This window comes from Elephas maximus, chromosome 17 (genome assembly GCF_024166365.1).
Source record: "Elephas maximus indicus isolate mEleMax1 chromosome 17, mEleMax1 primary haplotype, whole genome shotgun sequence".
Classification (NCBI taxonomy): Eukaryota; Metazoa; Chordata; class Mammalia; order Proboscidea; family Elephantidae; genus Elephas; species Elephas maximus.
Window position 1 is genome coordinate 55,504,791 of NC_064835.1, and position 24,563 is coordinate 55,529,353.

Sequence of the window (24,563 nt, forward strand, 5' to 3'; positions counted from 1 at the left end):
CAACAACAATATTTGATATACAATAGCCGGTTGTTGTGCGTATATAAGGCTTACCTACCTACCTCTAAGTTCATCACCTTTTAAAACGTCTGTCTGCCAGCCGCTGCCTAATATGAAACACTTGCTGATTAACATGGATGGATGGATCATCCAAGTGGAGCTGATGGGGAAGAAGCAGATTGGTCTACTTCTTACCAGATTGGCTGCACAAAAGATTCCCCTGGAGAGATTTAAAAATCTTGATACCTGGGTCCCAGCCTCAGAGATTCTGACTTCATTAATTAGAGATAAGGCTGGACATCAGCATTTTCAAAAGCTTCCCAAATGATTCCAGTATTCATTAAAATTTGAGAATCCTCAGATTAACCGGAAAGGGTTTTCAGTCAAGGATGATCTTGTTGGCAAAATATGTTTTGGCATTCTTTTTTCCAAGCTCTCATTGCCCCAGAGTTTCACTATAAAGACAAGATTGGAATGAATCCCTTTGCACTCCGTTTCAAGGAGCCTGTCTACGTAGGGTTCACTGACCGCACAGCTATCCACACGTGGTTTGCCAGAACATTTACAACCATCACCACTAAACTACACTGAGCTTGTCCACCCGCTTCAGGAAGATGACCAGATGCTGATTCAGCTTGCCTGCATCCTGCTTATAAGGGTGCAGGGTGATTCATCAATAGCAAGTGGAGTTATTGCTATTGGTAATAGAGATTGACTTTACAAATTATAATTAATAAATCTACACTGACATCTATATGACATTTAGATTGTTTGTAACCCCTTGTGACATCATTTACTAAAACGGTCAGTGAGGCAAACAGTGCAATTACTGTCTACATTTGAAAGATGGGGAAAGTGAGGCTGAAAGTGGTTAAGAAATGTAGCTTAAGATGAAAAGACAGATATCATAACCAAACATAAAATTGTTCTAACTTTAGAAGTAAGCCTCCTTCCTAAATATCACCTGCCAAGTGCTAGAGTAGGAGTAGGAAGAAACACAAACATTCCATTGTTCCTACACCGAGGAAGGTTAAATTTATATAGGAAGACAATATACATATATGAAATTGCCTTAACTATGATAACTGGGTTATGATAAAAGAGGAAACCCTGGTGGCGTAGTGGTTAAGTGCTACGGCTGCTAACCAAGAGGTCGGCAGTTCAAATCCGCCAGGCGCTCCTTGGAAACTCTATGGGGCAGTTCTGCTCTGTCCTATAGGGTCACTATGAGTCGAAATCAACTCGACGGCAGTGGGTTTATGATAAAAGAGACAACGCGCACATATACAACACCTGAAGAGATATTCTATCTTCACTCATGCCTAAAATAACAAAGTTCTAGGTTTTTAGTGCAGTGATTTTACAGAAGAATCTCTTTATATATGTTCCAAGAATTTTTTTTTTTCCATGTAGGATGAAATTGTAACCCACAGAAAAAAAAAAAAGAAAGAAAGACCAGACTTACTGGTCTGACAGAGACTGGAGAAACCCCAAGAGTATGGGCCCTGGAAACCCTTATAACTCAGTAATGAAGTTACTCCCGAGGTTCACCCTTCAGCCAAAGATTAAAAAAAAAAAAAAAAAAAAAGGCCCATAAAACAAAGCAAGACAAAATGGGTACGCCAGCCCAGGTGCAAGGAGGAGAAGGCAGGAGGGGAGAGGAAAGCTGGTAATGGGGAACCCAAGGTTGAGAAGGGGAGAGTGTTGATATGTCATGGGGTTGGCAACTAAGGTCACAAAAAGACATGTGTATTAATTGTTTAATGAGAAATGAGTTTGCTCTGGAAACTTTCTTCTAAAGTACAATAAAAAAAAAAAGAATTTTTTTTCATTTGTTTTACAATAAGTAATCCAAGGCTACTCAAATAAGTTTTGCAGATTATTATTTAGCAAATACAAGGAAATCTTCTAGTGGGATATTCCACAGTAAAAACACAGTCACCATTCTTACTGAGAATTACTTAAGATATGTCATGCAGTATAGGTTTAAAATAGATATTTTTTAAGTGATAGAGACAATTCAAGCAACACGAAGCTTAACCATATGCAGCACAGTAATGGCAAAGTGAAATAGATAATTCCATATACAATTTTGCCAGATTACAGTAAGTATAACCATGAATGTAATAAAATTTCAAAAGAACCATAATAAACTATTCTTTATTAGAAATCTGAAAAAAGATATGTGCAGTATTAAAACTACTGTCCTTTACTCAAGTGGAAAATAGAAAAGACAGTGCTACCTTTCAACATTTAAAAACAACTTAATAATAAAACATTACCTCCTAATAGATTTTAGTTCCCCAACTAAATATGCTTTAATAAAAAGCCATTACAGATGCTGGAGGGAGCTGTAAAGAGGCTATTGTTTTTTAAATGTCACTTTTTCTATAATTTCTGATATCATTTTTCATATCAGAAATTACAGTTTTATGGTAGAAGAGACGATACTTTGTTTTAAAATGTTCAATGATTAATGTCTCATGTGCCACCCCACACATATTCCCCTTAAGTTCCTTTCGCCTCCTCCCTCTGACAATCAACTCAGATACTCGTTTTTCAATAAAATACGGGTGATGAGTGCACAAGAAAGTTGGGTAAAGCCAGAGAGGCTAGAGATATTTCATAATAAAGAGCTGAGCAAGAAAGGGATAAAATGAAATGATATGAGAGCCTTCAGCACAGAACTGGAAGGGACTAAGGACTCTGTGACAGAGGGACTAAGGACTAAAGACTGTTGTCAGTAAAGGGATACCTCTCAGATCTGGCATGCATCTGAAGTGTACTAGAGGTATTGAAGAGTGAGCGAAATAGGAAAAAGAGAATTTCAAAGGCAGTAAAACTTCTGTTATTTTGTATACTCTAGCAAAGGTTTCTTGAATTTAACACCACATAGAAGAGGGCCATGAGGCAGTTGAGCTTTATACGTGTTACACATAGGCATCGTTTCTGATGCATACTTTTTCTGTAACAAGATATAGATAATATAGAGGAAACTTAAAATACCCACTAGAGGATCAATGACTGTAAGCTCTGCTAAATTGATATCTTTGCAAATTTCTTATTCTAAAACCCCTGGGACAGTCTCCCAAGGAATATGTCAGTTATTGTATTAAATCTATAAAACACAATTTCATATATTAGATAACCTCAGACTTTTATATAAGTAGGTGGAGTGTAACTTAAATATTTATTGAATTTTAAATTTTATATTTGAACAATCCAGTTGTAAAAGAATACTATCTGCCCACAGTTCAGGTCAACACACTGCCTGTAAAAAAAACAATCAATGCAAACATTTTCTGGATTGAATCATTTCAGATATCATTTATTCCACTGGTTTTGCACCAAAGAAATGTATATGTGCATATAAAATTATAAGACTAATGCAAAACTTTTCTCATCCTGTAGACACTAAGTCCATGGTGGTTCTTTGGAAAATAACTTTTCTACCCCTATAGATGACTGAGAATATCAAATTTTATTTTTAAAACTTTGAGATAATTAAAATAGTAATTCCCACAGAATGTATGAAAATTAATTTTCAAGGAAAAAAAACTTAAAAGGTTGTTGAGGAAACCACATGGGAAAGCTTATCATCATAAAAGACAAATTTTCTCAAAAAAGGCCTAGTGACAAATCAAAACACTATCCACTATGGATATGTTTACTCTCTTGATTGTGGGGATGATTCATAGATGTATACGTTTTTCAAAACATATCAAACTGTATACTTCGAATATGTGTAGTTAATTACATTTCAATTCAACTTGAAAAAAAAAAAAAAACTATCCAGGTTAAAAGATGCAGAAAAACAAACAACTGCCCATCTTCCATTCAGAAGGGATACCAGTTTTCAAACTGGTATTTGAAACTTTGAAGGTTGCATGTTGTCTAAACACATACACAAATATACTCCCACTACTTGATGAAATTTCATCATTAGATGAAATATAAAAAAAAATTAATATCTTAAAGTAACAACTTAAATTAGCTTAATAGAGATAAAGTTAATTTTGGAGGAAGAAGATGATAGCATGAAAAATGGTGGATATTGGTGTGGAAGGAGGGTTGCTATTTCCGGGGTCTAACTATCTATCTATCTGAGAAACAAAAAAGTGATATGTTTGTAAGAAGAAAGAAAATAGACTATTTGTTAATCTATTCATTTCTTTATTCAACAAATATTTATGGAAGTCTTACAGTGTTAGAAACCCTGGTGGCATAGTGGTTAAGTGCTACGGCTGCTAACCAAAGGGTCGGCAGTTCGAATCCGCCAGGAGCTCATTGGAAACTCTGTGGGGCGGTTCTACTCTGTCCTGTAGGGTCACTATGAGTCAGAATCAACTTGACGGCACTGGGTTTTTTTGGGGGGTTACAGTGCTAGGCATTAGAAATCAATGATTAGCAAAAGAGACATGGTTCTGGTCTCTACCTTCATTGACTTAAAGTGTGGTAGGGAAGGAAGTTATCAAGTCATCTCAAAAATATTTAATTATTCTGTGAAAAGTGACAAAGAAAAGAACCTCAAAAATGTACAACAGGAGGGAGTGTTGTTCTTTGAGCTAGGATGTGAAGAATAAGGCATCCATAACTCTTTGAAAAAGGACAGTATGTACAAAGACCCTGGGGTAGAAAAACACACGGTGTTTTTGACTAGCTGGGACAGGAACTGATCCGTGCAAGAGACATGTATAAGCTAAAATATGATACATTATATTTGGAAGGAGAAGGCAGTAACAGGAATGATGACAAGATTACAATATGCAACTCCATAAACATGCAAGTACTGAGACAGGAAATGCAAGAGAGAGGCCAAGCTGGGGGATATGTGCATTTGTTTTGATTCTGTGGAGCCTATGACTTTCAAATGAAGATGCTGAATAGGCAGCATTATAGCTAGAGAGACTGATGACAGTAAGAGAAAGAGACGGACGGACAGATGGATGGATGGACAGTTGGTGAATGGATAGGCCAACATGATAGGTAGCTAGACAGACAGACAGATGGACAGGTACATTTCTGAGGAAAACTGTGGACTTAAAAATATATAAATTTGAGCATCATACAAAGCAACAATAATTTTATTACAATACTTCACCTCCCTTCATCCTTAAATCCTGGATTTTCGATGACTCTATAAATATGATGTTTTCCCAGCCAGTCCTCCCTAAGGCCTAAGTTTGACCAAAAGAGTCTGTTTTCATCTATGAAAGGAAAACAACCTGAAAGTTTCTGAAGTAGCAGCAGACATGGAGTGTTCGCAGCTATGCTACGAAGCCACAACAAAAATTTCTCTATTTGTCCTTGCAGGCAATTCCAGCAAACATTAAAAATGACAAGTGTAGACACAGAGGAAAAAAGAATATTTCTCTGAGCAAATGTGCATTGGTTCTGGAGAAAAACCTATCTATTCACAGCAATATAAATCCCTCTTGGACAGTATCATTCTGCCTACCTTGTTTTCGAACATCCTCTACAGCAGCAACCAATTCTTCCTTGAGATCTTGGCTCTCCTTAGCAATCTGTTCCCCCTTTTCCAGGAAGTTCTGAGTGGCCTGCTCTACAGAAGCAGCTAGTACATGGGCTTTCTTAGACCTCCCTTTCTTTTTACCAGACGGGCCTTTGTTGCTTGTGTTGACAAGGGTCGTCACCTTAAACATTAAAAAAAAAAAAAAAAAAAAACTGTAAAAATACTCTACACGATTTTCTAGGAATAATATTTTTATTTTATAATTTTTAAAAATGCCCAGTTCATGAAATCACACATGCATATCATATAGCCTCATCTCGAGGAAAACGAATTGCATGAATTCACCTGCGAATAAACAGCCATTCAAACTTCACCTAGGGGAGAAAAAGAAAAAGGCTTATGTGTCAGGCAGAGTTGCTAGTAGCTCAAAGTGTTCAGTTCACTCCAGGTTGTACACAGATTGACAAGTGGAGTGCTCCTTGGAGGATTCAGTCTTAGAGAGGCAAGAAAAGAAAGGCAAATGTGAAACTACCGCTGGGTATTGAGTTAAACCAGTTGCAGTCTAGTGGACTCGAACTTCCAACCTTTCCTTTAGCAGTGGGGCGTGTTAACCATTTGTACCACCTAGGGAACCTCAGGACAGACTGCGACAGGGTTTTATACTAAAGCTTCCACAGTATTTTGCATCACTGCTACAACCCAGCAGTCCCTTAGTGACTTTAACCAATCTAGTTGCCATCGGGTGGACTCCGATTCATAGCCACCGCCCATGGTTGTCAGAGTAGAACTGTGCCCCATAGTGTTTTCGATGGCTGATTTTTGGAAGTAGATTGGCAGGCCTTTCTTCTGGGAAGCCACTGGGTGGACTCAAACCTCTTACTTATCCTTTGGTGAACAGCCAAGTGCGTTAACTGTTTGCATCTCCCAGGGACTGTTGAGCATTGAGCTGGGTGAACCAATAGCCAGTCCTGAGCCCTGTGCGTCAGGGCAGAGATACATGAGCACTTGGTAAATAGTGGGCCACCAACACCCATTATTTTTGTGTCACTTACCAAGGAATTTTGAAGGATTTTTTTTTCTATTTCTGATTTCAGCCTATGAGGACAAAATGGCAAATTGGATCGGATAGGACTAAATGATTCAGACTCAAAGTTCAGTTAGCCAGCTAAAGTTTCCAGACTCAAAATTAGATTTGCATTTATTATCACTAATTTTTTAAGTGTTACAACTTTGACACAAGCTACTCAATTGCCAAACGTCCTTTAGCACTATATATATGCATATGACCTATTTAATTTTCTAACAAAGACTTTAGTATCTTTTAAATGACTTATCTCTTACAGACTTCTGAACCTGTATTTTCTATCACTGGGAATTTTGGGAGGGAAATGAATGGAACTATTTCATAGTCTGTTCAGCAAAAGTTGCCGATCTTCGTTACCTCTGTAACTTTTATTACTTCTTAAGATGTTGGCTCTGTGGTTTACTTCACTGACGTTTTCCCTGGTCAGCAGACTCCAGATTTTTATGGGAGGTCATCAAGAAAGCCCCACAGAGAGGTTCCAAATGTTGTAGCTTCTGATGTCTGCTCTAAATCCCAGGGCCAGCAAAGTGATTATTCAAAGTCACAATGAATGTCCTGTCAGTTTATAGGGCAAGTGCTAACAGCAGAAGGAAAAGCAATGAATAATTGTGAGCTAAGAGGATGAACACAAGGAGAAGCAGCACATACATGTAAGAAGTGGCTAATGCAGTGTTGGGGGCAGTCATATTCAGCTCTCTTTCGATTGCTAAGTAATTAAAAAAAAAAAAGGGAATTAATGAAGACTGTATAAGGACATTTAAGTACAAACACCAGACAAAAAAGGAAAGAGAAAAATCGTTAAGAACAAGAATGTCACATAAGGGTGATTTTTCTGTAAAATATGTATGCAGTGAGGAACACATGGTTGTTTCTTCAGTTCCACCCACACTCAGGCAACCAGTAGAATGAAGACAGCCTGTCACAAAGATTACTTTTCTGAGGTGCAAGAGTGTTCTCCTTAATTAGAATTTACTCTAACACATTAACACACCACTCTCCCAGAAACCTCAACTCCTCGGAACGGCCAAAACTTGGCAACAAGAATATGAACCTCCTGACCAAACATCTCAAAAATCTCAATGTAGGTTAAGCACTTTCTTTGTCAGAGGAAAATGCCCCCTACTCTCACAGAGATCTGGTTTGTTATCATTTTATACATAACTCTAAGAAGTTTTGTGACCTAATTTCTTAGCCTTCTCAAATTAGAAAAACTAGAGGTAAGCAGGAACTATTAACTTCAGGTACATTGACAGTTGTAGAAGTGAAATCTGACAGTGAATCTATTGGAATTGCTAAAGGACTGTACTGTGATTGCATTTTTGTAGACGCAAATTTCTATTTTTCTGTTATCTCACGGTGTGTTATTATATTAAGCACAGTTCAGATAACGCTCCTATGAAGAAGCCTGGTACAAAGCCCCAGGTATGCGGAAAAAAATAAACATGGAACATTACCAGGAAGTTGTTAAGAAAAATATGATTACTTCAAAATGAAGCAAATATATCCAATTTTCTTTCAGTAAATGTTCTCATTTGCTTATGGGTGGGAGAGCATGGAGGGAAAGAAAGAGAATATAGAAGGGAAGTGATGGACTTCCATAAACACACATCTTCAATCAGTTTACAGTATAAGGCACAATTGCCAGCACTCATCACTGTGATTCAGTGCTTTATTGATGGGCAAAGTCAATGAATTACACCAAAAGAAAAAGATATAAGATATATAAATCTTGAAAAGGTAAATACCAATTATGTCATTACTTATAGAGAATATAATTGTACCAAGAAAATGCAAAATATTTTTAAAAGTACTAAAACTAATAAGAAGAACAAGGAGGCCAAATACTCGATATGCAAAGAAAATCTAATTAAACAGCAGTAACCAATGAAAAATGTAGCATTAAATATTCCATACACAAAAGCCATAAAGTGATATTACCAGAGATAATAACACAAAATGAAGCATACTGTATGCAGAAAATGATAAAATTTTAATGAAAGACCTAAAAGATAACCTGAAATGTAGAGAGACATACAATGTTCATGGATGAGAAAACTCAAGATTATAGGACACCATTTCTGTTCAAATTATTCTAAAGTTGGCTTTCCAGAGAGTTATATAATAAGTTGGCAAGAAAACCTTTCAGCTCAGTTCTCTTCCCACTATATTATTACAAAGTTAATAAGCTTTTAACAAAGAAAGATTAGTTAGTGTGCATATGCAAGACTCATGCTGTTCACCTTCTGGCCAATGTGTCAAATGATGGGGATGGAAATAAAAGTAGTTTAAACTCAATTGCACGTGAAAAAAATGTGGTCTATCTTTTTAACATTAAATTACTTTGGGGAACTTTCAATCTAGCTCTTACTACATAAACTCCTTGATTCAGTCTCACTTTCTATTAATTGTGTACACATTCTCTTACCACCCGATAAGAGTCAATGGCACAACACACAACTAACTGCAAATTTTCCCTTTTTCTCCCACTCACAGCTGTCATTTTCACTTTGATGTGATACTTTTCTGTTCTTCTTGCACTACGGAAGTATTTACACTTAAACATGTGAAAGTTAAAATTCATTTGCTTCCGTTCCACCTCGATATTTTACAGATGATGAAATTAGGCTTAGAGAGGCACCAAAGGTAGAACAAATAAATTCATATGACTCAAGAGAAATTAAAGACCAGGTTACTCTTTTGCTTGTACCAAACCTTTAGAACTCAGTAGTCCCCTCTTGCTTTACTTCCTATCTGAATGAGAGGCTGTACAGCTCTAAGAATAATAAAATGTATTTAACCTTGACGTAAATTGTACTACATTTCTTATTTGTATTCTAGTAGTTATCTTTTCACTCAATGAATTATTTAAATATCTTAGTATTGAGAAGGTATTTTGCAATATTAATTAAGAATGTGCTTTGCAATGTTAGTTAAATGTTAACCAGCCATTTTATGCTAACTTTCTACAATGCTCTGTAACACCTAATGTGTTCAAGCATCTTAAACCCATTTCCATCGAGTTGATTCTGACTCATAAAGACCCTAGAGGATAGAGTGGAATTACACAATAGGGTTTCCAAGGAGTGGCTGGAGGATATGAACTGCCGACCCTTTAGTTAGCCAAATGGTTAACCACTGTGCCACCAGAGCTCCAAATGCATGCATCTTAGGATCAACAAATATAGCAGGACTTTTGTGTTTTTTTAAAAAAAAACATCGCAATCGAGTAGATTTGACTCATAGCAACCCTAGGACAGAGGAGAAAGAACTATCCTATAGGGTATCCAAAGCTGTAATATTTACAGAAGCAGACTGCCATATCTTTCTCCCGCAGAGTGGCTGGTGGGTTTCAATCTTTCAGTTAGCTGCTGAGTACTTAACCACTGTACCACCAGGGCTCCTTTTTGTGTTATAGTAATAAAAACGAAGGACAATGTTATTTCAAAAATATTGTAACTAAACAGATGGTAGAGCTTAGGTTCCTGTGTAACAAAGGTGTTCTGTGGGTAAAAGAGAAAAAAAAAAGAATATATTGCTCATTTGTGAAGAACCAAGACCTACTAAAGATCAAGAATCAGAGGGTTTTTATTGAAAACAACTACTATATAGTCCCAGAGCTCCATCTACCACCACTCAAGTAAATCGGGGAGAATCAAAATTACAAATTCTAACCAATGATGCAGTTATCTTCTTTGTGAAAATATAACTGAATTCATGACTGGTAGCCTTAAGAAGCAGGAAGTCATTCTGATAGAAAAGCAATAGCCACAGAGGTGGCCCAGTTCTAGAGTAACAGGTATCTGTGCATAAGTTTTGATATCCATACTGGAATTAGGTCTCTGGTAGGAGGTACTTGGAGAATTTAAGAACTTGGTGCAGCTTGTTGGCAGTCTTTTAAAAAATGTCCCCCTCCCGACCTCCATGGAACTCCGTGATTCAATCTTCTTTCTCCTCCTATCCCAACCAGGGATACTCTTTACTCCCTACTCTCAACATTCATACAAGCCAAAAGTCATCCAAGATATACACACTCGTCTTTATTCTCTAACAATTTATGAGCTCAATTTTTTTGTGTGCAGCAGAAGGAAAAAAAAAAAAAAAAAGGAAACACAAAGTCCCAGCTTTGTAACTAAGGTATAGCTCTTACATTCAAAGTATAATTTTTATAAAAGAGAGGCTAGAAGTAATAGCATGAATACTGCACATGTGGAAACAGGCATGAGGTTTTCAGAAGTGGTAAGAAGATCAGTTCCCCTTCAGAAGAAGGCTACTAACAATCCACATGGGAAGTGAGGCTCTATAGGTGTATTGGAACAAAATTTGGAAAGGCAGTAGAGTTTAAATTTTGTTAGTCACTGTCGATTTTTTGTCTTTAAAGAGAAGCATATGTTTCAAGTGTCCGTTTTCTCCCTCCATTCATTCTCATCCCACAGACATTGTGTTTGTATTCCCACACCTTCTGCAGCAAAGCTCTTTTTAACTGATCCTTCACTAAGCTACTTAATAAGTTGCCAAAATCAAATTATTTTTATCTTATCACACCAATCTGCCATATTTAGCACTACTGACTCAACTTTACTTTCTCCTGAAAATGTCTGTTGGCTAATTTCTGTAACAATAATCTTTTCTGTCTCCAAACTTTCAACTTTATAGCTTTAAAAAGGACATACATTATCTACCGCCAAAGGTACCATCTTTATTTCCCCCACTCCTGCCCCAGGGAACAGGTACTCCCATTACCACCACCTTTAAATGAACTCCTGATCATATTCCAACTTGCCTACAACCTTGTTTCATTAGCTATGCCAACTTGCCTCTAAATCTTTAAGTTCTTCCTCTTTGCTAGTTCTTCAACCTTGGCCTAGAAAGTTATTCAAATTTCTTTGGCCTTCCCCTTCAATTTTTCATAAATCTTCCTCCCTCTCATCTGAGAACAGAAGAAATTCTGCAGCTCACAGATAAGAATATAAGTGATCAAGGGTACTAAAGCCTCAACATAAAGAGGTTTCATGAACTCTGGCCAGTGTAAAAACTCAGCAATAACCAGGGAATGAGCACCATTGTTTCCAGATATGTTCATGGCATGATCTGAGTGTAAAATTGTGCGATCCAGGCTTATACAGACTGCTCATCACCTATGTTACTGCACAATGGCAGTAATGCAGTGGCAGTTACTATTTCATTCTCTTCTATTTCTTTCGATGTGTTTTATCTTAAGACCACTTGCCTATCTGACCATGTCTCTCCTACTACTTTAATTAGGTCTCTGGATATAGGATCTAAGCAATGGACATGGACGACTTTTTCTTTCTTCAAAACAAAAATAAGCAAAAGTGAGGGCATAATGGAAATCTTCTGTAACATCTTCCAGGAACCAACAAGAGTGCAGTTTGTCTAAGCTGTACCCATGGAACAGTCAATTGAAAAATTTAGCAACAGCAGCACTGGTATGGACCTTCAGACCCCTGGACCCTGTCCTGCATCACCACTGGCCCTGCCCTGCCAAGCGCTGCAACCCAAACAGCACCAGTGCAGACCTCTGGAAACCTGACCCCAACCATCCCACCCCTTAGCCCCACCCCATTGAGCGCTATGCCTCTGAGTGGCACTAGGGTAAAACTCTGGATCTCCAGTCCCCACCTCACACAGCACCGTGGCCCTGCCCCACCGAGCACTGCATCTCCAAGTGGCACAGGCATGGACCTCCAGACCCTGCCCTGAGGTGCCCCAGCCCAGTCAAGTGATGCATTCATGTGGAACGGTTTTAAACCTCTGGGCCCACAAACTCTGTTCTGCGCCATAACCGGTTACCACCCAGACAAACACCACACCCCCTGCCCCATGCCATCGCCCCAGCCCCACCCCACTGCGTCCCAAGCCCCAGTGTGGGACTGGAACAGACCTCCAAACCCTCAGCATCCTCCCCCTACCAGGCTGCCCTCAAACTCACCCTGCCATCCCCAGTTCATGCCACAGGCAAATGACCCTTTCCTGCCCCTTCTCTCCCCCCCCATAAACCCCCTGCTGCACCACAGCTGAGCAGCCAGCCATGACCACCTGGACATGGTGGTGAGAACAACTGTGCCCACAGATGAGCTAGCAACAAAATATGCCCACCTCGCCAACCTAGACATAACCAAATAAAAAAAGCAGGACAAAACAAACAAATCTACAATAAGTGAGGAAAATAACTGAAGAATGTCAGAGAGACAGCAGAGAATATCAAACACATTAAAAAAAAAAAAAAAGGTAAGTGCCCAAAATAAAGCAACAGATATCCTTCAAGTAGAAGAAAAGATACTGGAAATACTGAATAGGGAATCCAAAAGTCTCATACTCAGGGCTCCCCAAAAGATTAGAAAAGAGATGAAGGAAAACACAGACAAAACTAAGGAAAAAATAGGCAAAATCATTGAAAACACAGACAAAACAAAAGAAGAATATAAGGAGATAATACAAGAACAAAATGTCAAAATAAACAATTAAAATCATACAAAAACATCATTAGAAATCCAAAAGATAAACATTTCACAAATGGGCAATGCAATAGAAGGTTTCAGGGGCAAAACTGAAACAATGCAAGACAGAGTCAGTTAATTGAAGATAAATCCATGGATACCCATTTGTTTGAGGCAAAACCAAAAAATGAAGAAAAGCTAAGAACTACATGGGGTACAATCAAGAACAAAAATTTGCCTGGGATTAAGGCTCCAGAACAGAAGGAGAAAATAGAAAATACACAGAGGATCATTGAAGATTTGATGGCAGAAAGTCTTCCTTAATATCATGAAAGATGAAAAGCTGACCAACCAAGGAGCTCAACAAACACCATATAAACCAAACCAAAAACCAAACCCAGTGCCGTCGAGTTGATTCCAACTCACAGCAACCCTACAGGAAAGTAGAACTGCCCCATAGAGTTTCCAAGGAGCGCCTGGCGGATTCAAACTGCCGACCCTTTGGTTAGCAGCTGTAGCAGTTAACCACTATTCCGCTAGGGTTTCCCCATATAGGATAGACCCCCCCCCCAAAAAAAAAATTACTAAGACCTATCATAAGCAGTTGCCTAAACCAAAGACAATGAAAAATCCTAAGAGGACCTTGAGAAAAATGAAAAGTCACAAAGGGGAAACAATAAGACTAAACTTTGATTACTCAGCAGAAACCATGCAAGCAAAAAGGCAATGGGATGCCATATATAAAACCTTGAAAAAAAAACTGCCAACCAAGAATAATATACCCTGCAAAACTCTCATTCAAATATGATGGTTAAATTAGGACATTTCCAGATAAACAGAAATTAAGGGAGTATGTAAACACCAAACCAAACTTACAAGAATCATTAAAGGTAGTCCTTCAGTTAGAGAACCACCAACATCACTCAACGACCTGAATCTAGGACATGGGACAACATCAGCCAGATACCATCCTAGGTAATGAACTCTCAAGGATAAAACAAAACTTAAAAGATGTACAACAGGGAACCAGAGACATCAAACTGTAAATGACAACAATGTCAGAACAATAAAAGGGGGAAGGAACTGTACAGGTACAGAACTTTCAAATAGAGAGGAAGTCAAGGCATTATCAATTAATAAAAGATGTTTCAAACTTAGGAAGATACAGGTAAATTTCATGTAACCACAAAGAAAGTTAAGAAACCTAAAGTCTTAGTAAAAACAAAATCTACAGAAATGAAAAGAAATTCCACAAACAATAGGAACTCAGCACAGGAGAGTAAGAGGAACAAAGAAATGTCAGCATTACAAAATGACAGCAATAAACTTATACATATTGATAATCATGCTGAATGTAAATGGCTTAAATGTACCCATAAAGAGACCAAGAATGACAGAGTGGAATGAAAAAAAAAAAATGACCCATCAATATGTTGTCTGCAAGAGACATACCTTAGAAACAAAGGCATAAATATCTTATAAATTAAAGGATAGAAAAAAATATATATCAAGCAAACAGCAACCAAAAAAGAACATGAGTGGCAATACTAGTCTCTAATAAAATAGACTTAAAGGCAAAATCCACCATAAGAGACACAGAAGGACACTATATAATAAAGGAACAATTCACCATGATGACGTAAACATAATAAATATTTACACACCCAATGAAAGGGCTCCAAAACACACAGAACAAACTGTAACAGCACTGAAAAAAGAAATTGACAGTTCCACAATAATAGCAGGAGACTTCAACACACTACTCCTGGTAAAGGATGGAGCACCTAGAAAGAAACTTGTCAAAGACACAGAAGTTTTAAAGGCCACAATCAACCAACTTGACCTCATAGACATACATAGAATGCTGCACCCAACAGCAATGAAGCATACATTCTTTTCCAACACACATGCAACGTTCTCTAGAATAGACCACGTCTTAGGCCACAGAGTAAACCTCAACAAAATATAAAATGCTGAAATAATACAAAGCATATTCACTGATCACAGCACTATAAAAGCAGAAATTAATAACAGGAAAAAAAAAATCATGGAAACTGAATAACACCTTGCTCAGAAACCAATGGATAAAAGAAGAAATCACAGACAGAATCAAATGAGAACAAAAACGCATCCTACCAAAACCTTTGGGACACAGCAAAGGCAGTGATCAGAGGTCAATTTATAGCAATAGATCCACAAATCAATAAAGAAGAAAGGGATAAAATCAAAATGATAGCTTTACAACTTGAAAAAATAGAAAAAGAAGAACTAAAGAAGCTCGCAGCCACCAGAAGAAAGGAAACAATAAAAATCACAGCAGAAATAAATGAAAAAGAAAACAGAAAAACAGTAGGAAGAAATAACAGAACCAAAAATAGATTCTTTGAAAAGATCAACAAAATGGAACAAATCATTGGCCAAATTCACAAAAGAAAAACAGGAGAGGAGGCAAATAACTCAAATAAGAAAAGAAATGGAGGACATTACAACTGACCCAAGTGAAATAAAAATATGATCATAACAGAATACTAAGAAAAACTGTACTCCAACAAATACAAAAACCTAGAGGAAATGGACAAATTTCTAGAAGCACACTACCTACTTAAATCAACAAAAACTAAGGTAGAAAATCTGAACAGACCCATAACAAGGGTAATTAAAAAAACCTTCAAAAAAAATAAATAAATAACCCTTCAACAACAACAAAAAAAAAGAAAGTCCTGGCCCAGATGGCTTCACTGGAGAATTCTACCAAACATTCAGAAAAGAGCTCACACCAGTACTACTTAAACTATTTCAGAAAATAGAAAAGGAAGGGATACTTCTGAATTCATTCTATGAAGCCAGCATAACCCTGATACCAAAACCAGGCAAAGACACCACAGAAAAAGAAAGTACAGACCAGTATCTCTCATGAATATAGATACAAAAATTCTCAGCAAAATTCTAGCCAATAGAATTCAGCTTCATATAAAAATAATAATAATAATACACTCTGACCAAGTAGGATTCATACCAGCTATGCAAGGATAGTTAAACATTGGAAAATCAATCAACGTAATCCACCACATAATTAAAAATAAAAGAATTACATTATCATCTCAACCCATGCAGAAAAGGCATTTGACAAAATCTAACATCCATTCCTGACAAAAACTTGAAATAAAACAGGAATAGAAGGGAAGTTTCTCAACATACTAAAGAGCATCTATACAAAACCAGTAGACTTAGTTGTGCTCATGAGAAATCTATGTGGATCAAGCGGCAGTCATTAAAACAGACCAAGGGGATAATGCCTGGTTTAAAGTCTGGAAAGGTGAGTGTCAGGGCTGTATCCTTTCACCATCCCTATTCAATCTGTATGCTGAGCAAATAACCAGAGAAGTTGGACTATATGAAGAAGAATATGGCATCAGGATTGGAGGAACACTCATTAGCAACCTGCATTATGCAGATGACACAACTTTGCTTGCTGAAAGTAAAGAGGACTAGAAGCACTTACTGATGAAGATCAAAGACCACAGCCTTCAGTATGGACTACACCTCAACATAAAGAAAACAAAAATCATCACAAGTGGACCAAAAAGCAACATCATAATAAATGGAGAAAAGACTGAGGCTGTCAAGGATTTCATTTTACTTGGATCCGCAATCAACACCCATGGAAGCAGCAGTCAGGAAATCAAAAGACACACTGTGTTGGGCAAATCGGCTGCAAAAGAACTTTCTAAAGTGTTGAAGAACAAAGATGTCACCTTGAGGGCTAAGGTGCACCTGATCCAAGCCATGGTGTTTTCAATCGCCTCATACGCACACAAAAACTGGACAAAGAAAGGAAGACTGAAGAAGAGCTGACTCCTTTGAATTGTGGTGTTGGCGAAGAATACTGAATATACCATGGACTGCCAAAAGAACGAACAAATCTGTCTTGGAAGAAGCATGACTAGAATGCTCCTTAGAAGCAATGATGGTGAGACTATGTCTCACATACTTTGCTATCAGGAGGGATTAGTTCCTGGAGAAGGACATCATGCTTGGTAAGGTAGAAAAAATCAGCAAAAAGGATGAAAACCTTCAGCGAGATGGACTGACACAGTAGCTGCAATAATGGGCTCAAGCATAACAACGATTGTGGAAATGGCACAGAACAGGGCAATATTTCGTTCTACTGTGCGCAGAGTCACTAAGAATCAAAACCGTCTCGGTGGTACCTAACAACAACAACAATACAAAACCAACAGCCAACACCATTCTCAATGAAGAGAGGCTGAAAGCATTCCCCCTTAGAACAGTAGCAAGACAGGATACCCTCTGTCACCATTCCTATTTAACACTGTGCTGGAGGTCCTACCTAGAGTAATAAGGGAAGAAAAAGAAATAAAGGGCATCCAAATCAGTAATGGAGAAGTAAAATTATCCCTATTCACAGATGATATACTATACGTAGTGACTCTAAAGGCTCTACAAGAAAGCTCCTGGAGCTAATAGAAAGATTCAGCAGTGTAGGAGAATACAAGATACACATAAAAAAATCAGTTGGAGTCCTAGATACCAATAAAGAGAACTATGAAAAGGAAATCAGAAAAGCAGTACCATTTACAATAGCCCCTAAAATAATGAAATACTTAGGGATAAATCTAACCAGGGATATAAAAGACCTCTACAAAGAAAACTACAAAACACTACTGCAGGAAACCAAATAAGACCTACATAAATGGAAAAACATACCATGTTCATGGATAGGTAGATTCAACATTGTGAAAAACTGAATTTTACCCAAAGCCATCTACAAATACAATGCAATCTCGATCCAAATATCAACACCATTCTTTAATGAGATGGAAAAGGTAATCGTTATCTTTATATGGAAAAGAAAGAGGTCTGGGGTAAGTAAAGGATTATTGAAGAAGAAGAACAAAGTAGGAGGCCTCGCACTACCTGACCTCAGAACTTACTATACAGCTATGGTAGACAAAACAGCCTGGTACTGGTACAACAAAAGACACATTAACCAATGGAACGGAATCGAGAACCCAAATGTAAATCCATCCACCTAAGGCCCAAACTGTATTAAATGAGGAAAAGACTGCCTTTTTTAACAAACGTTGCTGGCAAAACTGGGTGCCCTCCTGTAAAAAAATGAAACAGGACCCATATCTTACGCCATATACAAAAACTAATTCAAAATAGACTAAAAACCAAAACTATAAAATCATGGAAGAAAAAATAGGGTGAACGTTAGGGGCTCTAATACATGGCATAAGTAGTATTGAAATCATAACTAACAATACACAAACACTAGAAGATAAGCTAGATAACTGGGATCTTTCAAAAATTAAACACTTAATGCTCATCAAAATACTTCACCAAAAGAGTGAAAAGATAACCTACAGATTGGGAAAAATTTTGGCTATGACATCTCTGACAAAGGTCTAGTATCTATAATCTATAGGTTAAATCCAACGCCTTTACAACAAAAAGACAAATAATCCAATTAAAAATGGGCAAAAGATATGAACAGAAACTTCACCAAAGAAGACATTCAGGCAGCTAACAGAAACATAAAGAAATGCTCACCATCACTGGCCATTAGAGAAATGCAAATCAAAACCACAATGAGATACCATATCACCCCAAGATTACTGGCACACACAAAAAAAAAAAAACAGAAATTAACAAATGTTGGATAGGCTTCGAGGAGATCGGAACTCTTATGCACTGCCAGTGGGAATGCACAATGGTACAACTGCTATGAAAAATGATATGGCGCTTCCTTACAAAGCTAGAAATAGAAATTCCATATGATCCAGCAGTCCCACTCCTAGGAATGTATCCTAGAGAAATAAGAGCCCTTACATAACAAGACATATGTACAACCATGTTCACTGCAGCATTATTCACAATAGCAACAAGATGGAAACAACCTAAGTACCCACCAACAGATGAATGGATAAACATTCTATGGTACATACACACAACAGAATACTACACAACCATAAGGAACATGACACACTCGTGAAACATCTCACAATATGGATGAATCCAGAGGGCATTATGCTAAGTGACATAAGTCAATCACAAAAGGACAAATACTGTATGAGACCACTATTATAAAAACTCATGAAAAGGCTTACACATAGAAAGAAACAATGTCTTGTTGTCATGAGGGAGAGGAGGGATGGGAAGGGAAAAACACTAACTAGACAACATACAAAGAGTAACTTTGGTAAAGGGTAAGACAGTACACAATACTGGGGAAGTCTGCACAATTTGACCAAGGGTAAGTTGTAGAAGCTTCATAGACACATCCAAACTCCCAAAAGGACTGAGTAACTGGGCTGAGGGCTGGGTACCATGGTCTAGGGGGACATATAGCTCAACTGGCATAACATGGTTTATAAAGGAAATGTTCTACATTCTACTTTGGTGAGTAACATCTGAGGTCTTAAAAGCTTGTGAGTGGCCATCTAAGATACATCTACTGGTCCCATCCCATCTGGTGCAAAGGAGAACTAAGAAACAAGGGAAAGATTATTCCAAAGGATTAATGGACCTCAACTACCAGAGCCTCCACCAGACTGAACAACTAGATGGTGCCTGGCTACTACTATCAAAGGCTCTGACCGGTATCACAATAGTGGGTTCCAGACACAGCAGGAGAAAAATGTAGAACAAAACGGAAAATCACAAAAAAAGGCCAGACTTACTGGTCTGAAAAAGACTGGAGAGACCCTGAGAGTATGGCCCCTAGATATCCTTTTAACTCAGTACTGAATTCAATCAATCTTTAAGTTCACCCTTCAGGCAAAAGTTAGACCAAAAAGGAAAACCAAAACCAAACCCATTACTGTCGAGTTGATTCTGACTCATAGCAACCCTACAGGACAGAGTAGAACTGCCCGATAGGGTTTCCAAGGAGCAGCTGGTGGATTCAAACTGATGACCTTCTGTTTAGCAGACCAGCTGTTACACTTAACCACTACACCACCAGAGTTTCCAAAAGTTAGACGGGCCTATAAAATAAACAATAACACATGTAGTTCAGCCATGTATATGAGACTAAATGGGCACACCAGCCCAAAAGCAAAGATGAGAAGGCAGAAAGGGACAGGAAAACTAGATGAATGGAAATGGGGAACCCAAGGTCGAGAAGGGAAGAGTGTTGACACGTTGTGGGGTTGGCAACCAATGTCACAAAACATTTTGTGTATGAATTGTTTAATGAGAAACTAATTTGCTCTGTAAACTTTCACCTAAAGCACAATCAATCAATCAATGAATCAATAAAAGGAAAAATTTTAGCAACTTACTACTCCAAGTGAGGTCCACGGAGCTTCAAAGACACCAGAGAGTTTGTTAGAAATGCAGACTCTCAGGTCTCATCCCAGACCTACTGTATGAGAATATGCATTTTAACAAGAACCCCAGGTACTCCACATGCACACTAAAATCTGAGAAGCACTGAATTCTACCACAAGGATCCTCATACTTTCTCACGCCTAAGAATCACCTCGATGCCTGATAAAAGGCAGATTTCTGAATCCTCCAGACAGAGCTTCTGATCATATGAGTCTGGGCTAGGGTATAGGAATCTACATTTTTTTAAATCAGTACATGAAAATATAACTTACATGGATTATGGACTTGAGAAACATTTCTCCAGCAGTCTATCCGAAGCAAAATGCAGCAAGCGAAAAATGACTTCTAACAGGTAAACTTTACCTTTATTTCTGGTGCTATGACACATGATGAGTCCTCAACACAACCTGTTGATGAATTGATCGACTGACTCTTGGTAGGAAGACAATCTCCTTCGTACAGCAATCACAGGGAACTTGGAAAAATTAGACCGTATAGATGTGAATGCGGAGAATCAAGCAATTCTTTGAGCTGTGCAGAAAGCCAATAAAAGTGAATGAAGAGTGAAAAGTAAAAATGGTCACTTAGGTCTCATTTTTCTAGCTGCCAAAAGACTTGAACCATTTGCAACTGTGAGTAGTAAGTCTTTGTGAGTTCTACTGTCCTGATGCTCGAAGTATTTTATTCTTCATGATTGCTTAGCCAACACAAGAGAAGACTGATTGCCTGAGCAGCTGAAAAATTACAAAGCAAGAGCTTTTTGAGTTGAGTATTTGAAAACAAAATTATTGAAAATTAGCTATTGACCCATGAGGAACTGAAGAGTAAAAAAAAAAAAAAAATCTACAAGAGGAAAACTGGTATAAGTTAAAACAGACAGGCACTAAACTCTCAAACGGTAATATTTGGTAACATCGGGCCTGTAAGGAGAAATCTTAAGTCAGGTTTTAATAGCCAGTTACAAAACAACTGTCAAGTAATGAGTCAACATGATGTTTTCCTGGAATTATTCTTCTTTTACAATCTGATGCATTCATTTAGCAATTGTGTGATAAACACAAATGTAGCTTCTGTTTTTTATTATTATTAAAAGTACTTGAAAAGATATATGTTTTATTTAGAAGTTATTTCTTAGAGCAGAATTTCCGTGAGATTTAAGGCATATGTATGTTGTACACATTGGAGAGAGAGGGAGACAAGGTTAGAATAGTTCTGGAGCAAAAAGATGTGTTAATACAGATTTATTGCAGCCTCACTAATAACTGAAATAAAGTTTCCATATCATAGAAACTACCACACTACAATTTCTTGTTGAACTGTTCGTCCCTTCCAAACACAACTCCACACCCAGTCGAGATAAAAAGCAAATCATAAGAGCCACTGTTACGGATGCTTCTATAGATCCTGCTAATACTACTTCAAAGTAACAGTCAAGAACAATGATATTCCAATGATGCATTGTCAATTTATAGGGGGATAAAATAGAGAATCATTCTGTTTGTCTTTAACATTTCCTCCCAGTGATCCAATTTTAATGTGCAATTTCAGAAGCCTGTCTACTGACAGTGGGGCCTGGAAGACAAGAATTGTTAAGTCGTGAAGACATGGGTTTATTTTTCAATCTAAAACTGGCCTGAACTAATACTACTTAGTTACTAATAGAAAGAAGGCCTGTATATAATTTATTCCATAATTATTAGTTTCTGTAGACTCATCTCAACTTCTAAATAAGGCCTCAAGGCAAGCCTTCTCACTCACTACTTTAGTATACATTTCCCAAATACTTTATCTCGAAGAATGGAATACAAAGAAGTAGCATTCAGAAATTATCTACAAAATGCACATTCCATATTTGGGGGTTTAGATATATTTACAGCCGAGATGATTAGCCAGTTACTCCTATCGTAAAATATTTCTAGGCTAACATTTCTGTGGCTGCAATCTATGGAGTAGAACAGTAAGGCGACCTTGTTTTTGGCACATGTGCTTCAAAAGAAATGAAATTTTTCTGAGAGGATGTTAGCACTAACACTTTCTCCATTCTCTGCTGAGGCACAATATTTCATGTTTAAGTAAAAGCACAGGAGGGATCCATTTCTCATAACCTCCAGGGACTATGATTTAAATTCACGGCCATGCAAAAGCTTATCTGAGAGAAACAAGCTTAATTTGCTTGAAGGATATTCAGTCCACCTTTTCCTCCACCATTATAAAATCTCAACCACTCTGGATCAAAGAAGATAAGTAAAGAGGTGTAATATTATGTTGGAGTGGGTAGAAATGTTTTCACTAACTTGTTTGTGATACCGCTTACCTCAATGGAAGCATACAACCACAGAGAGTTACAGGAAGCTCACTGTGTATACTTTAGGGATGGTGAAGAGACATTGTTCACCACATTACACAAATAAATTACTGAATGATTTAAATACCAGGAACACTGGTGTTTCTCCTTAGCAACTGGTTTGATTTTATTTTATGCATTAAATTGTATAATAAATTAGTTTCTTTTTCTGCACTGATTTCAAAAACATTTAACCCAAATTTGTGGTTTCTGCTAGAAGGCATATACGATTTGGTGATTAACATTACTGTGCCTGGTAGCACAGTGGTTAAGAGCTCAGCTGCTAACCAAAAGGTTGGTAGTCTGAATTCACCAGCTGCTCCTTGGAAACCCCATGGGGCAGTTCTACTCTGTCCTATAGGGTCACCGTTTGTCAGAATCAACTTGATGGCAACGGGTTTGGTTTGGTTTATTACTGTTAGTCTCAACCTTGGCTCTTTATTTATACCTACATTCATCTTGCTTATTTTTCATCATCTTCCTTTAGGATATATCAACCTTCTTGTATTTTTTAAATATTCTTTAAGGTCTACATAAATTTGGAAGGCAATAGGATATATTACACTCTACCAACTAAAACACACCTTTTATTTACTCTTTAGCATTTCCAAAACCAAGATGAGTACTACAATCTATGGAATGTTTATAAAATATTTTGTTTTGTTCTAGGTGAAAGTTTACAGAGCATATTAGTTTCCCATGCAACAAATTGTACACAAAGTATTCAAGGACATTGGTTACGATCTCCACAGTGTGTAAACATTCTCCTCATTACTGCCCTGGATTCCCTGTTTTCTTTCATTTTGTTTTCTTATCCTTTCTTGCCTTTTCATCTTTACTTTTGGGCAAAAGTTGCTCTCTTGATCTCATATAATTGTTTGTTCTACATAGCACATTCTTTTCAGGTGTTATTGTTTATTTTATAGGCATCTCCACTGCTTAGCTAAAAGGTGGTTTCCTGGAATGGCTACAGTTCAAGTCAGAGGGACATCTTAGGGCAATAGTCTTGGGAGTTTCTCCAGCCTCTATCAGGCCAGTACATCCGGACTTTTTTTATGAATTTGATTTTTTTGTTCTACATTTTTCTCCCTCTAGTGTGAAAAAATGTGGGACCCCCTATCGTGGTCCCAGTCAGAGCAGTCAGTAGTGACAGCCGGGCATCATCTAGTTCTTCTGGTCTTGGGGTCATGTAAGCCACGAACTCTGGGGTCTCAAATGTTGGAGTCATGGCCTCTTGGGCTTCAAAGTGTGAGGCCACAGCTTCCTACATTTCCAAGAGTCAGATCTCCACCAACTCGGTTCTGGAGTGTGGGGATGCCATTCCCAAGTGTCAGTGTGATGGGGCCAGATCTGCTACCCAAAGCTGAGGGGTGGGGCTGCTACACCCAACGGGCAGAAAAACAAGGCCTGCTGGGGCCGAGCAGGTAGCGTTGCCACTCAAATGGACTAGGAGAATGGGGCCACCCCCATCTGAGGGAGCATGGATGACATTCCAGTGGGCCTGGAAGGTGGAGCTTAAACTGAAGGGCTGAGGGACCTCCACTCAGAATCCTGAGAGTGTGGCCAACACCCAGAGACTGGAGGGCAGGGCCATTGCTTAAATGGTCTCAGAGAACAGAGGACTATTTTCAAAGCTTTAGAGCTAACGTAATGTGTTCCTCTGACTTGCTTGTTATCCTTTCTTTCCCTTCAATTTCTCCCATATGTAATGGAAATGTCAAGCTCTTGCCTGTTCTACCATTGCACTTTGGAAAGCAGATAACTTGTATTCTAGATTTGACAGATGAAGAGGACGTTTTGGAATTTGGACTTGGAGTTGATTTAAGACTTTTGCTACCATATGAT

General features: G+C 37.9%; 1 protein-coding gene across 1 annotated transcript in view; it reads right to left on the reverse strand.

Annotated features, from left to right (window-relative positions):
* CTNNA2 (catenin alpha 2) overlaps positions 1 to 24,563 on the reverse strand; it is a 1,322,153-nt gene that overhangs the window by 1,049,268 nt on the left and 248,322 nt on the right. The window contains exon 3 of the mRNA XM_049856958.1: positions 5,459 to 5,654. Coding sequence (XP_049712915.1) covers positions 5,459 to 5,654 — 196 coding nt within the window. The remainder of the gene's footprint in view (positions 1 to 5,458; positions 5,655 to 24,563) is intronic.